The following is a 22,982-nucleotide window of genomic DNA, read 5'->3' on the forward strand; positions in this document are numbered from 1 at the left end:
CCAGGGAACTACAGGCCAGTCAGCCTCACCTCAGTCCCTGGAAAAATCATGGAGCAGGTCCTCAAGGAATCAATTCTGAAACACTTAGAGGAGAGGAAAGTGATCACGAACAGTCAGCATGGATTCACCAAGGGAAAGTTGTGCCTGACTAACCTAATTGCCTTCTATGATGAGATAACTGGCTCTGTGGATGAGGGGAAAGCAGTGGATGTGTTATTCCTTGTCTTTAGCAAAGCTTTTGATACGGTCTCCCACAGTATTCTTGCCGCCAAATTAAAGAAGTGTGGGCTGGATGAATGGACTGTAAGATGGATAGAAAGCTGGCTGGATCATCGAGCTCAATGGGTAGTGATCAATGGCTCCATGTCTAGTTGGCAGCCGGTTTCAAGCGGAGTGCCCCAAGGGTCGGTCCTGGGGCCGGTTTTGTTTAATATCTTTATTAATGATCTGAAGGATGGTGTGGACTGCACCCTCAGCAAGTTTGCAGATGACACTAAACTAGGAGGCGTGGTAGATACACTAGAGGGTAGGGATCGGATACAGAGGGACCTAGACAAATTAGAGGATTGGGCCAAAAAAACCTGATGAGGTTCAACAAGGACAAGTGCAGAGTCCTGCACTTAGGACGGAAGAATCCCATGCACTGCTACAGACTAGGGACCGAATGGTTAGGTAGCAGTTCTGCAGAAAAGGACCTAGGGGTCACAGTGGACGAGAAGCTGGATATGAGTCAACAGTGTGCTCTTGTTGCCAAGAAGGCTAACGGCATTTTGGGCTGTATAAGTAGGGGCATGGCCAGCAGATCGAGGAACGTGATCATTCCCCTTTATTCGACATTGGTGAGGCATCATCTAGAATACTGTGTCCAGTTTTGGGCCCCACACTACAAAAAGGATGTGGAAAAATTGGAAAGAGTCCAGTGGAGGGCAACAAAAATGATTAGGGGTCTGGAGCACATGACTTATGAGGAGAGGCTGAGGGAACTGGGATTGTTTAGTCTCCAGAAGAGAAGAATGAGGGGGGATTTGATAGCAGCCTTCAACTACCTGAAGGGGGGTTCCAAAGAGGATGGAGCTCGGCTGTTCTCAGTGGTGGCAGATGACAGAACAAGGAGCAATGGTCTCAAGTTGCAGTGGGGGAGGTCCAGCTTGGATATTAGGAAACACTATTTCACTAGGAGGGTGGTGAAGCACTGGAATGTGTTACCTAGGGAGGTGGTGGAATCTCCTTCCTTGGAGGTTTTTAAGGCTCGGCTTGTTAAAGCCCTAGCTGGGATGATTTAGTTGGGAATTGGTCCTGCTTTGAGCAGGGGGTTGGACTAGATGACCTCTTGAGGTCCCTTCCAACCCTGATATTCTATGACCATAGTTCACGTTGTCTGATACAAAAGCAAAGTTATAGCATCATTTAGCTTCAGTGTGAAATATTTTCAAGGTTACTGAAGTGTGGCTGGAAAATCTATATGCAGGAAACCCCTTGATTCTGTGTTACAAAAATAAGTGCTGCTATAATGATCCACCAGGAAATAGAATATGTGGGAAGCCACAGAAAGCGCAGAATTGAAGGGAAATCACCATCTGACAGAGAGACTGGGAGAACAATAGTTCAAAGCCATGCTGTGAGTTGTGGTGTGTGGCTCCAAACTGATGATTTTTAGGATGGATGCCACGGGTAATTGGAGTTTCCTGAATAACAATGTCATTTATTTCACATGCCAGTAATATCTGCTGTCCTTGAGCTAAAGGTAGGTTAAGGATTGAAATGCTTATTGTTTTTTGGGTTACAAAGCTTTGTAGACTTCTGAAAAGGATGGGTTTGCTATTCTCTGAATTGGAACCTCTGGTTGACCAAAAAAATGTATTGGTTTTAATCATGTCGGACAACTCCCTGGCCTACTGGGCAAGAGAAAAAATATAGAGTATGACAATTTGAGATGCAGCAGTAACAATTGACTGAAAATTAGTAAGTTCTACAAAGACACAAGTGGGATCTTGTGAGATCTTCAGTGGAAATGAATAGGAAACTTGAAGGACTCACCTACTCTGGGCTCCTGGGCCTCACTTGGCCAACCCTATTTTCAGTAGTCAGCATTGTAGTTGTTTCAGACAAAAAGTCAAATCTTTTGTTTGTGCTGAGATTTCCTCAGGAGTTGTGTCGGTTACTTTGGCTCCACTGCCATGGATTTATATGCGTACTCATGAGATAACCATATAGCGCTTATTGGTCATGCAAACAATAATTCCTCCCCCCCTCCAATCAGGGGCGGCAGAGCCTGCCCAAAAGAGTGTAGGGGCTCCCGCCACCTCCGTGGCCCTGCCCACACCCTGACCCGCCCCACCCCTTCTGCTTGAGACCCCGCCCCCAGCCAAACCAGAAGCCACAGCAGGCCGGGAGTCAAGGACCCTCCACCTACCCGAGGTCGGGGGGCTGAAAGCAGGCCCTAGCCCATGTCCCTGACCTGCGGGCCCCCCACCCAGGGCAGGAGAGTCCACAGCTCCCCACAGCTGTCCACACGGCTCTTACCCTTACCTGACTCTGGCCCGGGGGGGGGGGGGGGGGGGGTGTTCATGCCCTGTGCAACATAGATAGGTCAACCTAACCCCAACTGTACAAACAGCTATGAACCTTCTCTGTTGACCTAGTTACCATCTCTCAAGGGGGTGGATTTACTACTGTGAAGGAAACACTCCTTCTGTCACTATAATTGTCTACGCTACAGCATTACAGCAGCTGTAGTGTCTCTAAGGCATGTGGTACAGATGGTGGGGTGGAACAGTTCTTTTCTGGTTGGCTGAGTGACATTCAGATGGGGAAGAGCTTTTAAGGAACCAAGCAGCAGGGAGTGCAGGAGACTGTCGGTCTGAAGATCTCCTTATACCAATCCCCTTACATTGATGGAGGTGGGGAAGAACTCATGACATTCATGCCCAACAGTGCTTCCCATACAACAGACAGGAAGGTAGTACTCATTGTCGTCAAGTGTCACCAGTGTGGTGTTCTGCTCTATCCAATGTTGATAACAGTTGGCTGTATGTGTGTGTTTCCTCTGCATGCTGCCCCGGCTCTGCGCAGATAGCTGGCACAGCAGATCCCGAGAGAAACACCAAGGACCACAGACTCTGATAAGGTCTGAAGGTACCCAGCTAGGTTTATTGCCAAACGAAACATGGTCTCTAGCTCCCCGGATCAGATGTCTACAGTTCTGCTAGTACATATTTGCTCCCTGACAACGGACCGGCTCAGTCAGTGGTGGGATTTACCACTGCCCCCTAGGCCAGACAAAGACAAGCCCTCAGGGGTGCATTCTTATACACAGGTACAAACAAGTTACACCTCACTCCTGACGTATTGAAGTACAACCCCTCTACGTAGTAAGGTGCTGCCTATCACCTTGTACATGTTGGTTCGATCAAAACAACCCCATCCATCATATTACCTTTTTGCCCTGTGTTTAGGATGGGTCAGCCGGTCCCTTGTTATCTGTGTGGAATGTGCTAGTATCGGAGTGTTCTGGGACCATCCTGGCATATGTTTATATCTCTAGCGTCCAGTACCTTTTAGGTATGCATTTTTGGAACATCAGCCCTCCCTTTGCCAGACTCTGAGCAGGGCCTGCCTCTTGCTCATATCTTAGGGTTACCATATTTCAGCAAGCAAAAAAGAGGACAGGAGGAGCCCCACCCTTGCCCCACCCTGCCCCACCCACTTCCCACCCGCCTCAGAACTCCCAACCCTCCCCCCCGCTCCTTGTCCCCTGACTGCCCCCTTCTGGGACCCCTGCCCCTAACTGCCCCCCCAGGACTTCACCCCCTATCTAAGTCTCCCTGCCTCTTGTCCCGACTGCCCCCTCCTGAGACCCTCCCCCCCATCCTAACTGGCCACCTAGGACCCTACCCCCTACCTGTGCCCTGACTGCTCCAACCCTTATCCACACCCCCACCCCCAGACAGACCCCTGGGACTCCCATGCCCCATCCAACCACTCCCCACCCCCCTGACAGCCCCCCCCCCAGAACTCCCAACCCATCTAAACCCCTCTGCTCCCTGTCCCATTGACTGCTCCGATCCCTCTCTCCACTCCTGTCCCCTGACAGCCCCCCCCCCAGAACTCCCAACCCCCCCCCGCTCCTTGTCCCCTGACTGCCCCCAACTGCCCTCCAGAACCCCACCCCCTACCTAAGCCTCCCTGTTCCTTGTCCCCTAACTGCCCCCTCCTAAGACCCCCCTCCCTAACTGCCCCCCAGGACCCAACCCCCTACTGTACCCTGACTGCCCAAAACCTTATCCACACACCTCCCAGAAAGCCCCCTCCAAACTCCCAACACCCCCCCCCGTCTCTTGACTGCCCCCTCCAGAACCTCCCTGCCCCTTCTCCGACCCCCTGGCTCCCTTGTCGTTGGCCTTCGGTTCGCCTAAGGTCTCTCTATGAGCTTGCTCAGGAACTGTCTGAGCCGTTCTCCCGGCACGTTGGGCAGCAGTGGGGGAGGAGCTCCAGACTGCCGGAGGCGAATGCAGGGAGGGAGGGAGGGAGTGAGCTATGCTGCAGGGGGAGGAGGGACTCTCGCTCGCTGTCGGAGCCCCATGTAAGTGGCACCATCCGGCTGCCCTGTTAGCCGCGCGCTCTGCATGGGGGGGGCGGGAGGGGGGAGAAGTCCGGACATTAACAAATTCCCCCCGGACGCTATTTTTAGTTCAAAAATCCCGACATGTCTGGGGGAATCCGGACGAATGGTAACCCTATCATATCTTAACTTTGTTTTATGTTAAAGTCTTGACCATTACTTTAGTTCAGGCCTTAGGCCTCATACCAGGCCTCTGATACAAGGGTTTATGTTTCAGGGCCTCATTTAACTACTCATGTCTAATAAAGTAGAATCTACAGTAGAAAAGGTTTGTTGGTATAGCTTTACCGGTACAGGCTCAATTGACTCAAGATGCTGTTACACTGACAAAAAGTGCTTATGCCAGGATAGTTATACCAGTTTGGCAAATGACACAAGCTCTGCAAAAGAGTGCTTTTGCTAGTGTAGCACCCCCTCTCCACCCGGTTACCTTCTTTAATGCCAATCTGCTTACAGGTTTTGATGGACAGGCCTGGATTCTTCTGGATCCCGCCACCCACTCAGCAGGGTGTATCTTCTTTATTTTTTCCTATGAATTTATTTGGCGGTACCTCCACCCCCCTCGCTCCTTCCTGACAGGGTCACCAGGGCAGCTTTGGAGGAAAACTCTAACCCAGGGTAATCCTCACTTACTTGCCAGATAGTTGGAGACGTCCAAGTAATAACACAAACACATAACACAATAATTATATTAAACAGGAAACAAATATACATAACAGGGCAAAACACTATTTTTAGGGTCACAGGTGCCTACGCTGCTAATACCTGTGACTTTCCCCAGTCACCTGACTTGAGGTAGCAAATGTAAGATTAGTGTCCCATTGGAACGCGTACTTTGTTGGGGTCCTTGATGACCTATGACCACAAAATTCTTCTCTGCAGTGGTTTAGCAGTGTGGCTGACTGGGTTCAGTATAGCCCAAAAGACTCACGTGGGAGAAGGTGGTAAATCCCTCCACAGGTTTAATATGCAGCAGGTTATAAAATCCCCAAACCCTTACTCCCTGGCTTGAGGACACAGTTCAGGGAGTAGGGGGTCCCCAAAACAAATTCCCTGACTCACTAACTAAAAGATAGTGCACTCACAAATTCCATGAATGACCCTCAGGTTCAAAGATGACTCTGGACTCCTCAGTCACTGCAGAGGGGCTGCTCTCTGCTGGCAGGGATCCTCTTCAAGCAGGAATCAGGCTGCTTCGGTCCCAGGATTTCCCCTCATCACAAAGGGATGCAGGGCTCAAGGTGCAGGTTACACAACTGTACTAAAATCCAAACTGTTGTCTCCTAGCCCAGCGTCCACACACACACACACACACACACAGCAGGCAGCAGCCCTGAACTAGCAGACAGAGCAGAGCTGCCCATGTGGTGACTGGTCTCCCCTAGGGACCTAGAGGGCTAACTCAGCCTGGCTGGGGAAGTTTCCCAGCAAAACTCTACAAACTGGGAGTCATCAGTGGAGAAGGAAAAGCCCAGCTGAGAGATCTTGCTTTCAGGTCCCTAGAGGCCAGTTCTGAGGGAACCCTGCATGCAGGCCTGGGATTCACCAGCTCCCCACAAAGCCAGTCCGGCCCTTGTCCTGGTTAGCTCCTGACTGACTCAAACCTGGCTTCCCCCCTTTCCTGAACTCCCTGGGAAGGGCATCTCACTCCCTATTGGTTGCCAGGCAGACTCCGAGTTTTCCTTGGCTCCCCCCTGAGCTGCCAGCAGACAGAGCCCCAGGAATCCAGGTAATCTCCTTGGGGGTTACACTAGTATATCTTCACTAGGGCTTTTGCCAACATAGCTACGGTGGCACAAAAAAATCATACCCTTAACTGGCATAGTTATACCAGCAAAACTTTCTAGTGTAGATGTGCCCCCTCACAACCTCTTTATCTTCTTTCTAATCACTGGAATGAGATGAACCCCCCCCACCAACCCTATCTTCTACAAGGTTTTTTTTTTTTTTAATTCTTCAAGAATTAATTAATTGCAATCTGTCTCTCTCCTTTCCACCAGGACCATTGTAAGAGGGTCCGGACTCACCCCTGCAGCGCCTCCTGCTGGTCATCCAGGGAATTCGCTCACCAGCCTCTGGAGCGCCCTCTGCAGGCCAGTGATCTGCCTTTCCTCTTCTCTGGCCCCCGTGTCCCTCCCAGGACCCCGGTGCCCCTTGCTCTGGGTGCTGCCCCCTGGCAATACCCATACATATGCTAGGTCTCCCCTCCCAGGGGAACCCCCACTCACTATCCCCACCTTGCCTCAGCACTAGGCCACTGCCAGTCACCAACTAGCCCCCACTCCCTGGGGCAGACTGCAGTATAGGCCACTCATCACTGGCAAGGTTAGGTTTGGACCTGCTGCCTTGGCCTAGCCCTGGGTTGCCCTCTGCAACCCCCGGCACCCCTTGGCCTATTACCAGGCCACAGCCTGGAGCTATCCAGGCTGGAGCTCACCAGCCTTTCCCCAGCCCTGCTCCACCCAGGTACCCTGTCTAGTTCCCTGCAGCCAGGCCCTTCTCTCTTTGCACTCAGAGAGAGACTCTTGAGCTCCTGGCTCCCAGCCTTCTTATACAGGCCAGCTGGGGCCTGACTGGGGCATGGCCCAGCTGTGGCTACTTCCCCAGTCAGCCCAGTAGCTTTTCCCTTTGCCCCAGCACTCTGCGAGGGCTGTTTTAAACCCCTCAGGCAGGAGCAGGGTAGTCACCCTGCTACAACCATAAACAGTTATTTATGGCCTAAAAATGAATTAACTCTCCTAGCCCATGCAGCCCTAATGGACCAGGGGAGAGAACGGTTCCAGAACTATAGTTTTGTTCACAATGGGAGCTCTTTGCTGGTATAGTATACCGATAAAGAGTTCCTATGTAGACATGGCCTAACTAGTAGCAATGCGCTGCACACAGGGATTGGGGAGCTCATCCAATGGACTATTTCAGTCCCTTGAGCAGCTCTGCAACACCAAGGTGCACAGCTTCCACTCCTCCACTTCACCCTTTGTCCTTGCACAGAGACCTAATCTATTTCTGAATTAGGTTGGTCTTGTGCACATATATGGGTATGTGATTCACTCAGGGCAGGAAGTAGTTGTAAATTTTAGTCTGAGTAAAGCCCAAAGGTTGTTATATATCAAAATAATACTAAAAGCAAATTTAACTGAAATTGGTGGAAGGTTAAAACAAAATAGTTTAATTAGCTTCATCACAATAATAATCTTTCAGTGAAATGTTTTTAAAGAAAACCCTCCTTCTTTGATCCACTTAAAGATTGAATCTTATTGTAAAATTTCTTCAATGTGCCTCAAAGTGGAGATAACAGAAAAGCACTGAAATAGTAGATGGGCTTTACAATACTCTATTCTCACTGGAAATTATGCAGACAATAGAACTCTATTTCTAAAAATCAGGCCACCACTCTAATTAAAGCCTACTAGTTTTAAAAGCACAGATGTAAAAAAAAAAATCACATACCAGCATTAATTAAATTACATTTGTATTTTTAAAGAATCATTGGAAGAGCACATTGTACTGGGACAAGTTCTTTTCATGCATTCAAACACTGGTATCTTTATCAGGAATTTACTTGAATAGGGCACAATATAGGTGAGGTTGGGGGTGCGGGAGAGGTTTTGGGGTGCAGGCTCTGGGCAACACTTATGTCGAGGGGCTCCCCGGAAGCTGTGACATGTCCCTCATCTCCTAGGCGGAGGTGCAGCCAGGCAGCCATGGTCCCCCGCCAATGGGAGCTGCAGAACCGGCGCTCGGGGCAAGGGAAGCATGCGGCGTCTCCCTGGCCGTGCCTCTGCCTCGGAGCCGAGGGATATATCGCCACTTCCGGGGAGCCGCGCAGAGCCAGGTAGGGAGCCTGCTAGCCTGGGAACCAGACTTTTAATAGCCCCGTCAGCAGTGCTGACCGAAGCCGCCTGGGTCCCTTTTTCACTGAGCATTCCAGTCGAAAACCAGACACCTAACAACCCTAGGAGGAGATGGGGGAGTTCCTCACTCACACTGTAGCCCTGCATGTTTAAATATTACTACTACAAAGCAGGCAAAGTTTCTTAGGCCTGGTCTACACTATGGGTTTAGGTCGACTTTAGCAGCGTTAAATCGAATTAAGCCTGGACACGTCCACACGACAAAGCCCTTTCTTTCGACTTAAAGAGTCCTTTAAACCGGTTTCTTTACACCACCTCTGACGAGGGGATTAGCGATAAAACCGGCCTTTGCGGGTCGGAATTGGGGTAGTGTGGACGAAATTCGACGTTATTGGCCTCCGGGAGCTATCCCACAGTGCTTCATTGTGACCGCTCTGGACAGCACTCTCAACTCAGATGCACTGACCAGGTAGACAGGAAAAGACCCGCGAAGGTTTGAATTTCATTTCCTGTTTGCTCAGCATGGAGAGCACAGGTGACCACGCAGAGCTCATCAGCACAGGTAACCGTGATGGAGTCCCAGGATCGCAAAAGAGCTCCAGCATGGACCGAACGGGAGGTACGAGATCTGCTTGCCATATGGGGAGATGAAGCAGTGATAGCTGAACTCCGTAGCAGTAAAAGAAATGGAAAAGTATTAGAAAAGATCTCCAAGGCCATGAAGGACCGAGGCCATAACAGGGACACACAGCAGTGCCGCGTGAAAATTAAGGAGCTACGGCAAGCTTACCACAAAGCCAGAGAAGCAAACGGAAGGTCCGGGGCAGAGCCGCAAACTTGCCGCTACTACGCGGAGTTGCATGCGATTCTAGGGGGTGCAGCCACCACTACCCCAACCGTGTGCTATGACTCTCTCACTGGAGAAACACACAGGGAAGACGGTTCGGGGAACGAGGAAGATGAGGATGGAGGTACTGTAGGTAGCTCACAGCAGCAAGGAAGCGGAGAAACCGGTTTCCCCAACAGCCAGGATATGTTTTTGACCCTGGACCTGGAACCAGTAACCCCCGAACTCACCCAAGACCCTCAGGGCACACAGGAGACCTCTGGTGAGTGTAACTTTGTAAATATTTGTAAACATTACAAAAAAAAAAAGCAAGCGTGTTTAATGATTAATTTGCCCTGGCAATCGCGGCCAGTACATCTACTGGAAAAGTCTGTTAACGTGTATGGGGATGGAGCGGAAATCCTCCAGGGACATCTCCAGAAAGCTCTCCTGGTTGAAATGGGGTGATTTTATTAAGAGGACATTCAGAGGCGCCCGTTCCTGCTCTTCTGAACAGAAATGTTCCCCGCTGTTAACCACTCGGTGGAGGGGAGGGGTGAAGTGATCATCCCAGAGAATCGTGTGTGTGTGTGTGGGGGGTGGTTTACTTGTGTTTGTGCCGCATGTTAACCGGGAAACCGCAGCCCCTCCTTTTACATTGAAAACCCATTTTAAATGGACAACCCAATTCATCCTTGATATGGGAAATGCGCTGCTGTTTGCAACCTTTCCCGCATGTTAAGAAGGTTAAAAAAGCCAAAACACTGTGGCCTACCATGGCTGCCTGCAAGCCGAAATATGCGACCTTGTAATGAAAGAGTGTACCCATTGTTCTCTAAAATGTGTCTTTTTTAACCACCTCTCCCTTCTCCTCCACCAGCTGCAAATGTTTCTCCTTTGCAGAGGCTCGTGAACATTAGAAAGAGAAAACGTAGGACGAGGGACAGTATGTTCACGGAGCTGCAGATGTCCTCCCACGCTGATAGAGCACAGCAGAATGCGTGGAGGCAGTCAATGTCGGAGATGAGAAAAGCCCAATATGAACGAGAGGAGAGGTGGCGGGCTGAATGGCGGGATGAAAAGAGCAAGTGGCGGGCTGAAGACGATAGGTGGCGTCAGCTTGCAGACAGACGGCAAGAGTCAATGCTCCGTCTGCTGGAGCATCAAACTGATATGCTCGAGCGTATGGTTGAGCTGCAGGAAAGGCAGCAGGAGCAGAGACCGCCGCTACAGCCCCTGTGTAACCAACAGCCCTCCTCCCCAAGTTCCATAGCCTCCTCACCAAGACGCCCAAGAACACGGTGGGGGGGCCTCCGTCCACCCAGTCACTCCACCCCAGATGATCGCCCAAGCATCAGAAGGCTGGCCTTCAATAAGAGTTAAAGTTTTAAAATGCAGTGTGTCCTTTTCCATCCCTCCTCCCCCACCCATCCCAGGCTACCTTGGCAATTATCCCCCTACTTCTGTGAGGAACTAATAAAGAATGCATGAATGTGAAAAAACAATGACTTTATTGCCTCTGCAAGCGGTGCTCGAATTGGGGAGGGGAGGGTGGGGTGGGGTGGGGTGGTTGGTTTACAGGGAAGTAGAGTGAACCGGGTCGGGGGGTGGGGGGGGGTTGGAGGGTTCATCAAGGAGAAACAAACAGAAGTTTCACACAGTAGCCTGGCCAGTCACAAAACTCGTTTTCAAAGCTTCTCTGATGCGCACCGCGCCCTGCTGTGCTCCTCTAACCGCCCTGGTGTCTGGCTGCGCGTAATCAGCGGCCAGGCGAGTTGCCTCAACCTCCCACCCCGCCATAAAGGTCTCCCCCTTACTCTCACAGATATTGTGGAGCGCACAGCAAGCAGCAATAACAATGGGGATATTCTTTTCGCTGAGGTCTGAGCGAGTCAGTAAGCTGCGCCAGCGCGCTTTTAAATGTCCAAATGCACATTCCACCACCATTCAGCACTTGCTCAGCCTGTAGTTGAACAGGTCCTGACTCCTGTCCAGGCTGCCTGTGTATGGCTTCATGAGCCATGGCATTAAGGGGTAGGCTGGGTCCCCAAGGATCACGATAGGCATTTCAACATCCCCAACGGTCACTTTCTGGTCCGGGAAGAAAGTCCCTTCCTCCAGCTTTCGAAACAGAGCAGAGTTCCTGAAGACGCGAGCATCATGTACCTTTCCCGGCCATCCCACGTTGATGTTGGTGAAACGTCCCTTGTGATCCACCAGGGCTTGCAGCAGCATTGAAAAGTACCCCTTGCGGTTTACGTAGTCGGTGGCTTGGTGCTCCGGTGACAAGATAGGGATATGGGTTCTGTCTATGGCCCCGCCACAGTTTGGGAATCCCATTTCAGCAAAGCCATCCACTATTGACTGCACGTTGCCCAGAGTCACTACCCTTGCTATCACCAGGTCTTTCATTGCCCTGGCAAATTGGATCACAGCAGCCCCCACCGTAGATTTGCCCACTCCAAATTGATTCCCGACTGACCGGTAGCTGTCTGGCGTTGGAAGCTTCCACAGGGCTATCGCCACTCGCTTCTCAACTGTGAGGGCTGCTCTCATCTTGGTATCCTGGCGTTTCAGGGCAGGGGAAAGCAAGTCACAAAGTTCCATGAAAGTGCCCTTACGCATGCGAAAGTTTCGCAGCCACTGGGAATCATCCCATACCTGCAGCACGATGTGATCCCACCAGTCTGTGCTTGTTTCCCGGGCCCAGAATCGGCGTTCCATGGCATGAACCTGCCCCAGTGACACCATGATTTCCACATTGCTGGGGCCTGTGCCTTGTGAGAGGTCTATGTCCATGTCAATTTCCTCATCACTCTCGTCGCCGTGCTGCAATCGCCTCCTCGGCTGGTCCGGGTTTCGCCTTGGCATGTCCTGGCTCTGCATATACTCCAGGACAATGCGCGTGGTGTTCATAGTGCTCATAATTGCCGCGGTGATCTGAACGGGCTCCATGATCCCAGTGCTAGCTATGGCGCCTGGTCAGAAAAAAGGCGCGAAAGTAGTATCTGATGGACCAGGAGAAGGAGGGAGGGCGGGAGGGAGGGAGGGCCAAGTGACGACATGGCGTACAGGTACAGGAACAGGGAATTAAAATCAAGAACGGTGGCTGTGCATCAGGGAGAAACACAAACAACTGTCACACAGAATGGTCCCCCCAAAGATTAAACTGAAAACCCTGGGTTTAGCAGGCCGTTGATTTGACGGAGGGAGGGGGAAGCAAATGAATACAGAGCAAATCTATTTTTTACATCTTAAGACGACGGTGCAGCGTGACTGATAGCCCTCGGCATCTTTCTGGGTGCTTGGCAGCAAATACTGGGCGCTTGGCAGTTAGTATATGACGATGGTCTTCAGGCCTATTGCACGATCGGGTGCTCGGGGAAGACTCTGCTAACGTGCGATGACCCGACTTGTAATAGGACGGTTAACAGTCGTAATACACCATCTAGTGCCAAAAGGCAAGCCCCACGGCTGCCAGCACCCAGATCGCCGATGAAGGCTACCAGTCTACTGCACCGTCTACCGCCAAAAGGCAATTAGCAGCTGCTGCTGTGTAGCAATGCAGTCCCATGTCTGCCGGCACCCAGAGGACATATGGTGACGGTGAGCTCAGCTGAGCTGAGCGGGCTCCATGCTTGCCGTGGTATGTTGTCTGCACAGGTAACCCAGGTAAAAAGGCGCGAATCTATTGTCTGCCGTTGCTGTGACGGGGGGGGAGGGGACTGACGACATGTACCCAGAACCTCCCGCGACACTGTTTTTGCATCATCCGGGCATTGGGATCTCAACCCAGAATTCCAAGGGGCGGCGGAGACTGCGGGAACTGTGGGATAGCTGTGGGATAGCTACCCATAGTGCAATGCTCCGGAAGTCGACGCTAGCCTCGTACTGTGGACGCGGTCCGCCGACTAGAGCACCTAGAGCATTTTATGTGGGGACACACACAATCGGCTGTATACAACCGGTTTCAATAAAACCGGCTTCTATAAATTCGAACTAATTTCGTAGTGTAGACATACCCTTAGATACAGATTGTAATCCAGCTTTATACATAAAATTGTAGGGGCAAATAAGACTCCAGGTGCAGGAAGAAGAGATGGCTTTGCAGGGCTGCTGCTACTTCTCTCTTTACGTAAATGGGCAAATAGGGGTTGAATCCTTGCTCCCATACCTACAAATCACTAGCCACCAGAACTGAGCCAATTCAGGGAAAGAGAGGGATGGAAATAGGGTGTTGTGACCAATTGCTTCCCGGGGAGCAAAGAAGGAATTGCAGCTATGCATCACACCTTACACTTAATATATACTCTGTGTGTGGGGGCGGCGGCGGGGGGGGGGGGAGGAATAGATGGCTGTAATGGCTGAGATTGTGTGAGAAGAGGGAATTTATGTTAGTTTTTACTATAAAAGGACTTGCAGTCACATTTTATGAGGGATTTTTCCATGGAATTATCTTTAAATTATACCTTTTAAATTTGCCGTAAGCAGAAGACTTACGCCCAAGTCCACTACTGCAAACACATCTAATTGAATGTCCTAAATTAGACTTTGTTGGAAAAATTATACTGGCATAGTCATAGGTTGGCAGTATTTCCCTTGTATACCCATATTTTCAGGGCCTATTCATAGTATCTCAATTGCAGCACTGATTTTCATTATTTTTTCTGAGTTCAGGAGCAATAAAAATGGAAAGTACATTTTGTGATTTCCCTATTATATGATATACGTGTTGGGTATTTCTGTACCATAACACTGTCCCATATGAATAATCTCTGATTCCTTTAGACAGGAAAACAGAGAACATGAGGTGTAGATCTGTAATGGAAGGACTTACACCTTCAATTCAGCTGTTTGTAGATACTTATTGTGACATAGAGTAAACAGAAGCAGATCCCAAAAGAACAACCAAAAGTCCAATCCAGTATCTTTTAATTGAACATCTAGATAAGATGTAAATGGTTCTATCCTGGACTAAACTGTTACTCTATTTACTCCTTTTGGACTTTTGTTGCCCTCAAGCTTCTTCATTCTGTTACTAGCTAATTGTAAGTATACTTCAAGCAACCTTTTATCCTTCCTGATTACCAAAACCCCAGAATACCTCTCATGCCTTCCTGGGTGCCAAAAGCCTTAGCTGTTCCCTACCCTATGTCAAAAACACCAGTTTCTCCCCTGGCAACTTCCACAGTTCAGTCATGTATTACAAGACAAAAAGTCCGGCACACAAAATTCCAGAACATATGGACACAGAATAAAAGAGATTAAATTGAATATCAAATGAAATAAATAAAGCAAGAGACATTGTATTGATTGGGCTGAACTGGACTGGGTAGGTAGTCATGACTGGAGGAGTTGAAGGGATAATGCCACATAATTCCAGAGTTCAGGCCATATATTTTAGGTCTAATGAGATGCATAGGACACAGGGCTTTGCATACATGTTTTTGAAGCATCCAGTGACATTATCCTGCAACGTACTATAATATATATGGCTCAGTCACAGGGGTGGGCAAAATTTTTGGCCTGAGGGCCGCATCTGGGTATGGAAATTGTATGGCGAGCCATGAATGCCTGGTGGGGGAGGGGCAGGGTCGGCTTTAGGCCGATTCCCCTGAAACGGGCCCCGAACCTAACAAGTCCCTGCACTTAAGAGGGCCCCACACCCTAAAGAAGAGTGCCTAACTTTTTAATTTTTACTCACCCGGCGGCGGTCCGGGCCTTTGGCGGCACTTCAGCAGCGGGTCCTTCACTCGCTCTGGGTCTTCGGCGGCATTTCGGCGGCGGGTCCTTCAGTGCCGCAGAAGACCCGGAGCGAGTGAAGGATCCGCCGCCGAAGTGCCACCGAAGACCCAGACTGCCGCCTAGTATTCGAATCGGCCCTGCACTTCCTAAAGCCGGCCCTGGGGAGGGGGATTCTATAAGGGATGTTACCGAGATGGGGGGAGGAGGGACTCATGGGGTGTGGAATGGAGGGGGGGGAGCTCTACAGGGGCGGTACCGGGGACTCCCAGGGGCCCTGCCAGCAGTGACACCAAGGCGGCCGTACCAGGCACCACCATGGGTGAAGACGCCCTCACTGAGGCAGGTGTGCCCCATGGCGGTTTCGAGGCTCTCAAGGGCAGGGGCTGTAGGAGACTGCGAGAGGGTTGGGCACACTGCCACGTGGGGAGCAGGGGGTTGCCGCGTAGGGGCAGGGTTCAGATCCTGGAAACAGCGCAGTGAAGTCTAACCTGTGCAGTGTGGCTCTGCGTGACGGAAGATGGTGCTCATCAAGGGAATTGTGAGTCGGAGGCTGGGGAGCACCAGGAAGGTAGAGCGAGGCAAGCCCGTGACCCCGCTTCCCAGCAGGAGCTCAAGGCCGGATAAAAATGTCTGATGGGCTGGGAGCAGCCCGCAGGCCTCAGTTTGCCCACCCTGCTCTATCAAGTACACATGCATATGAATATATCTGTATATACATGTGTGTAATTTATGCACACATCTGCATCCTGGTGATCCATAAGCCACTGCAACCCATGGGAGTGGGGATGCAGGTAGAATGGGGACAGCTGTGCCTTAAGGGAATACTGCATGGACCAGTAGGGAGAATTCATTTCCTCATGTTACTGGGCAAATCACCTGAGCAAATCTTGGTGTTCTGACCTTGTGCACATTGCCAGGATTTGGGCCTACATTAATCACTCAGACCAGCTACACTTTATGCCAAAGAAGGAAAGTCTGCCTGAGAGAGGGCTGATGGCACAATCCCACCCACAACTCCTGCTCCAATGAGGGCTTGGAACCAACCAGTGCTGCCACAAAAGTGGGCAACATTGACGGGGGTGGGGATATAACCAGGGCATCAGGGAGAGTCAGCACATCTTCTGGTTTAAATCAGCCTTCCTCTGATGGCATCCCAGGGAGGAGATCACCTCACCAGAGGATTGAATCCTTCCTTTGGTACAAGGATGCAAAAATTATTGTCACTGTGCCAGTAACAATGACGGTAACCCATTGAGCTGAGATGGGGAGCAAAATGTACAGACCTGAGAGGGGAAGTTGGTGTTCATCAACATGAAATAGTTTATTTCATCCATTCTGAATATTTTCAAAAATATATAGAAATCTCCCCCCTTTAGCGATGAATTCATAAATTAACTATTTTTAAACCACTAAAGGGGAAATGAAGTTAGAAGGTCAGAAAGATCTATTATTTGCCGCCAAGCCACCAGCCGAAAGACATTTGCATATGCAATCTACTGTAATTGCGTAACATTTTTCAGGCCACTGTATTAACTTTTGAAGACGTAAACAGTGGAAAGTTACTGACTCACCACATGACCATTTTCAGCCAAATATGAGCCAGGATTGTCTTTTTGTACGGAACAATAACCTGAATGCTTCAAGCATTTTGGACCTGACTCTTCACTGTCTTCAGGGCTGACTCCAGGCACCAGCTAAGGAAGCAGGTGCTTGGGGCAGCCAATACAAAGGGGCGGCAGGCCGTCCGCTACTGGGGCGGCCCGTCCGGGTCTTCTGCGGGAATTCGGCAGCTGGTCCCTCAGTCCCTCTCTTCCTCCTTGAGCTGCCGCTGAAATGCTGCTGAAGAGGAAGAGAGGGAGTGAAGGACCCGTCGCCGAACTGCTGCCGAAGAATGCTGCCAATTGGCTTTTATTTTTTATTTTTTTTGCCGCTTGGGGCAGCAGAAAACCTGGAGCTGGCACTGACTGTCTTACTCCTTGTGTAGTCATTTACTCCTATGCAAAGTGAGTATGAAGTGGATGTAAAATGGTCCCAAACCAGGATGACATATCAGGTCCCCTGTATTTAAAAGATGAATAGAATTGTTCATATGGGACAACAATTCATTATTGTCATTATTACATATGTTGGGTTTTTTTTAAAACAGCATTATTTTGGGCCGCTAAGATGTGCTCACAACTAAATTGAATAAGTGTGAGCTTTTTTGCCCTTTCTCCACTTCTCCTCTCAGTCATTTGTTATACTTTGTCTAAAATTAAGTTATAAGGTTTCTGGGGCAGGGATCATGACCTATTTTTAGGGTAAAGCAAACTCTCTGGGTGATGTATCAATATAACGAAGGTACTTATCTGGCCCCTCACTACCACAGTGGCTGAGTGGCTCACAATTTTTAACGTATTTATTTTCACAACACTCTCTGAGGTAGGGAAGTGCTATTATCCCCATTTGGCATATGGGGGACAGAGGCACAGAATGTGGGATTCGTAAAGGGGACTTAGGCACCTAACTGCCATGTTAGGTACATAACTCCAACATGTAGGCGTCACTGGCATTCACAAAATCACGTCTCAGCTGCTGCCTAACCCTGTAGGTGCCTAATGTCCCTTAGCGCTTAAGTTTACCCTTATAAAGACCCCGAGGTGTCTACATTTTGGGGTGTGGGCATGTGTGGAGCTACAAGTCCTGACACCCAGCAGTTCTTTGCCTAATTCACACACGAGCCCCAATAGGATCTACAAACTGTCCTCACCTATCTTGCCTTTTGGGGCCTGATCCAGTAGACATGTTCATGGCATGCTTAACTCCATATAAAAGATGCTGGAAGAGGAGCCCAGTGGTGAGAGCACTCACTCATTCATTGGACCTGGGTCTTCCATCTCCCGGCAGGTTACAAAGTCATTCTAATGCGCTCATTGGGTGAGTGAATATTTAATTATTCATACGAAATAGAACAGCTTCAGTTGGAGAGACACCTGCCCCAGACTACCCCATAGCCCAGTGGTTAGGGCATTTATGTGGGAGGGTTGGAGAGCCAAGTTCAAGTCTCTGCTCTATATCAAACAGTGTTGGGCTTTGAACCTGGATACTACACATCCTGGGTGAGTGCCTCAACCCCTTCTTATAAGGTTATAACCACTGTAACATCACCTTCTCAGCCCCTGTTTTCCATAAACAAAACCCTATTAACCTCACTTAGGTGCCCAACTCCAAAAGAGGGTTCACAATTGTGAACCCCAAGTGGAGAAAGGCTCCTCCCTCGGGCCTGGCATTGGGCATCGAATTCCCTTTGTGGGGCGGGACTTAGGTCCCACCTCTTGCTTTGTCATTTGAGAGGTGAATTTAATAATCCAGACTCCATGCATTTCATCACATAACATTAATTATTCTGGCTCTATATGGGTTACTAGCTCCCCGTTCAGCATGCTGGCTTTTTTGAGGACCCTAACTCTCCCCATGAGGACCTACATGGTTTGCTCAAGGTCACACAGGCATAGGCGCTGACTCTGTGGGTGCTCTGGAGCTGGAGTACCCATGGGGAAAAATTGGTGGGTGCTCTGCACCCACCGCAGCTCCCTGCCCCGTCCCCCCCGCCCCAGCTCATCTCCGCCTCCGCCCCTAAGTGCGCCACGTGCCCGCTTTCCCCCCGTAACTCCCAGCGCTTGCGGCAAGCGCTAGGAGGGAGGAGGGGGAACGCGGCACGCTCGGGGAAGAGGCGGGGCCGTGGCGGGGATTTGGGGAAGGTGTCCAGGTTGGGGGCAGAGTTGGGGAGGGGATTTTGGGGAAGGGGTTGAAATGGGGGTGGGGCGGGGGAGCAGGGTGGAGTTGGGGTGGGGTCCGGGGCAGCGCGAGCACCCACCGGCGCCAGGGAAAGTTGGCACCTATGCACACAAGGAAGTCTGTGGCTAAACAGAGAATTGGGATTGGGTTTTCAGTGTCCCAAGCTAATGCCTTAGCTGTTGGGCTAGCCTTCCTCTCCAGAACAATTAATAGATAAGGGAAATAATTAAAAGAAAATAAATAATGTCTGTTCACAGATCCCCACGTACTCTTTCCAATTAATATTATTCTATATTCTATCTGCTGGCATAGAAGCTACAATTACCACTTTTAAATGGCAAAGTTTTAACTCCATAGCAATAATGATTCCCTGCAAATCCTTTGCTGACACTACAGTCTGCACAGAGAAGTTCTCAATCCCAGTGGCAGACAGTTAATATGCAGCGAGGTGATGGAGCTTGGAATATCACTCAAGTTTCTTGATTAGTAATTATACTATAATTTCCTCCAGCAATTAAATGGAAAATTTTACTAAATTGTGCAGTGATTTCTCTACCTTGCTCTTAACTTATTTACTTTGTGCACCTGTGGTTTTGGACATATTCTTATGTTGTTTTATTTCATATTGAAGAAAATGGTGCCAGGGTCAATTCTATTTGGTTTACTCTAGTCACTGTTCAGGAATGTACATCCATGTGAAGTGGTTGGGCCTTGCCATTGTGTGGCTAAAAATTACATGGCACACAAAAGATGTTTTCTGCACTGAATCAAACATGACGTATCCATAGCTTTCTGTTTAGTGGGAGGAGCTGGACTGAAAGTCAAAGTCTAAAACAATTCAAAGCTTCATGGGGAGCGGGTAACCGAAGATCTGCCTTAGGGAAGAGAGCTCATGAAAATAAGATCATCTGGAACTAGCTAAAACTAGGGATTAGGACTAGGCAACATTTAAAAAAATATTTACCTGGGAAAGGGGGAGCTTTCTTTCCCCATCTCTGTTGTGTTGTTTGGGGAAGAGAGTTTTGCAGCTTCAATTTCTCTCCTCTTTGGAGCCCTTCTTTGTAGACCGACCCCCAATCATAATGTTTGATGTGGTTGGTAAACTTTGAACTTCTGGTTGCATGGCCCTTTCTTTTTCCCTCAGGATAATCCCCAGGTTAAAGGAGCTGTTAGTCTGAGAAATTTACTATTATCTCATATTGCCCTCACCTCCTTTTCTCTGGCTGTTGAATATCCAACAGTCAGGAAGGTACCCATCACCATTTTAGCCAAAATTAATGACTCCCTTGGTAGTATTCCTATGTCCCCAATTGATACATATGGAAATAATGCAGAATAGAGTTTGACTGTAGGAATTTAAAGTCTCCCTTCTAGAATTGACAACCCCAACCTTTGAAAAATCATGAGATCAGCTAAAAATAATGAAATTATAAAAATAATAAATTTTAAGGGTTTATTTATTTATTTGCCTCCTGATTTTTTAAACTTTAGGGTTCACGTGTTCAAGCTTTTTTCTGCAAGCATGAAGGCTAGAGACTTTTATTTTAAATGGAAATTGAGCTTCTCGTATAATCATGACTCCAGAAGCTGTGGCTCTAAAAACACACTAGATATGAAAATTGCAAGAGTGGGCAACACTTCCCGTTGCACTTCCTGCGGAATCTGACACAGTATTTTACACTAAACTTAAACTTTCATGTTTGTAAAATATGAGCCAGATGCTCCCCACAGTGATGCCAGCGTAAATCCCTGATAACATCCCCATGATCATCATTCCCATATACAAGGTGTTTATACATCTGCATAAGACCAGAATTGCTATCTTCATCTTGTCCAAATCTGCAAGTCATAAGTGGCCACTTGCAAAAGAGATGTGCCGCCTATGAAAAAGAAGCAACATCAGTAGTAGTTGTGGGCTAAAGAGACCCCTTAATTTGCCTATTTTGCTCAAACATATTTGCATATTGCACAGTATACAGCTATGACCTGACCCTGCAAACTCTTAATCACAGTTGTAGGGCCAGATTATTGCTCATGCTACAGCCCTGGAGCAGTATGAAAGGACTGTAAACTTCCCCTAATTGGACATGAAGGAATCCCTGATTCATGAAGAACCAGTGTAGCTTTGTCTATGCCACACCCTCCTGACCATGGTGGCATGGGGACAGGAGGGGATAGAACCAGAGCTCTGGAATGGGGACTACTGCAACCTGACATAATTTAGAGCAGCTCTGAAGCTAAACTTAGGTTCGGCGCTAAACTGGCCCCTGCCAGCCACACAGCCACCCTCTCTTCAGCTGCTGTTTGTGATCAAAAGTTTTTGCCTCATGAGGCAGGCTGCTGCTTCCAGGCAGTTTTTATTATCCTTTTATATGAGCGACACCCTATAAAACTGTATAGTGATCACAGAAATAAAAATGACTGACAGAGCGTGTATAAAATATGTAAATTACAGATTCACTGGCAGTTTCCTATGTAATAAAAGATGAGTCACTGCATGGCACTTTCAACAAAGAGGATAAGGTATTTCTGAGATAGATTTTTGTACGCTCTGTCCACAGAACTATATATAGATTTGCCCAAACCCACAATCAGCCAGAAGGAAGTAGACATATTTCTATGATGTAATGCCAGGAGAAGGGTGAAAGTCAAACAAAATGAAGCTATTCAGTAGTGGTGCAGTACTGTCCCAACATCCCTCAGATAAAACAACAGCATCTTCATCAATCATCTGGTGTACCAAAAATAAAAATTACTATCACCGGACAATTTGACAGGATCAATGTCCCCTGGTTTGCAAATAAATGTCTCTGCTTTGTTTTGACATTCACAATATTTTCTATAAATGGTATAGCTATTCCTCTGATAGCAGGAGAACATTATCCTGTGTCAATGCTTTATTCAAGTGACATTATCTCCTAATTACCTCTACATTTTTGCTGATATTTATCCTTTCTGAAGTATAGTGAATCTGAGCTTTCTATCAACCTGTTTCCCGTGATGAATCCTTGAATGCAGTGAAAAGAATAGCTGAAGATTCCTTTTTCATGTCATCTCAGAATTTCAATATGAGATAGAAAGAACAACTCTTTGGGTACATTTATTTGGATTAGTGTTAGTTATTTTGGAGTCAAATGGGAGTTGAAATGTAGCTGAGAAGATCATGTAGTTAAATGGGTACAGACAAAAAGTAACAATTATTTCCTAGAGGAGACACTCACTGTATGAGCCCATGGAAGTCTTCTGAAATTGTTAGGCTACATATTCAAAGGAACCTCAACCCATCTTCTAAAACCCTACAATTCTGAACATGTAAAAACTCATATTATAGCATGCAGATTGAGGGAGGGGGAGATTTTTCAAAGGCACAGATGTGTGAGGTGTTAAATTCCCATCGATTTTCAAAAGGAATTGTCTCTGTGACATTGTGCAGTCTATTTGGTTTTATAAAAACATGATAATAAGTGATTATAATGTAACTGGGATAGTTTTAGAAAAATATGGTTAAAAGTGAATATAACGTAACTGGAATATGCTTCATGCAAAAGGTCTCTTGTAAGGTATCATTACAAAGCTTATAATCTACTGAGTGTGATCATCCAATTTGTATAAATGTACCACTCTTGTATCTAAAACTAGAAATATAAAATATAACTCTGAGGGTCTATTGTAATTATGTAAAGTGTGGGCCATTAAGGATGGTTTGGAATCTTGATGACTCCCATTAACCAGGACCATTGTCTGCAGATGGTTGTGTTTACCTGTGAGTCTTCCTGTATATGTGTGTGCTGGCAAGTAAGTAATGAAGTCTTGCAGTGACATGTGATCATGTCACCTGAACTGGAATGCATCTTTAACCTGGTGCTTTTCCAGTGAGGGGGGTGGAAACCCAGAGGGACAAAGGGTTCCCGCCTTATGCAAAAGATGTATAAAGGGGTGGGAGAGAACGAAGGGGGGAGAGGAGCCATCATGAAGAATCCCCTAGCTATCACCTGAGCTGGAACAAGAGCTGTACCAGGGGAAAGAATTGTGCCCAGGCCTGGAAGGTGTCCAGTCTGAGAAAAATTTACTGAAGCATCTCTGAGGGTGAGATTATCTGTATTCAGTTTGATTAGGCATAGATTTGCGCATTTTATTTTATTTTGCTTGGTGCCTTACT

General features: G+C 48.3%; 2 protein-coding genes across 10 annotated transcripts in view; one reads left to right on the plus strand and one right to left on the minus strand.

Annotated features, from left to right (window-relative positions):
- The window catches only part of HAPLN1 (hyaluronan and proteoglycan link protein 1), a 97,500-nt gene that overhangs the window by 65,072 nt on the left and 9,446 nt on the right, over positions 1 to 22,982 (minus strand). The window lies entirely within an intron of this gene.
- Positions 8,842 to 10,785, plus strand: LOC135984284 (mediator of RNA polymerase II transcription subunit 15-like). The gene is made up of 2 exons (XM_065599141.1): positions 8,842 to 9,584; positions 10,182 to 10,785. The coding sequence occupies exons 1-2, from the start codon at positions 9,047 to 9,049 to the stop codon at positions 10,682 to 10,684; spliced, it is 1,041 nt and encodes a 346-aa protein (XP_065455213.1). The 5' UTR covers positions 8,842 to 9,046; the 3' UTR covers positions 10,685 to 10,785.

The sequence above is a fragment of the Chrysemys picta genome, chromosome 6 (assembly GCF_011386835.1).
Source record: "Chrysemys picta bellii isolate R12L10 chromosome 6, ASM1138683v2, whole genome shotgun sequence".
NCBI lineage: Eukaryota > Metazoa > Chordata > Testudines > Emydidae > Chrysemys > Chrysemys picta.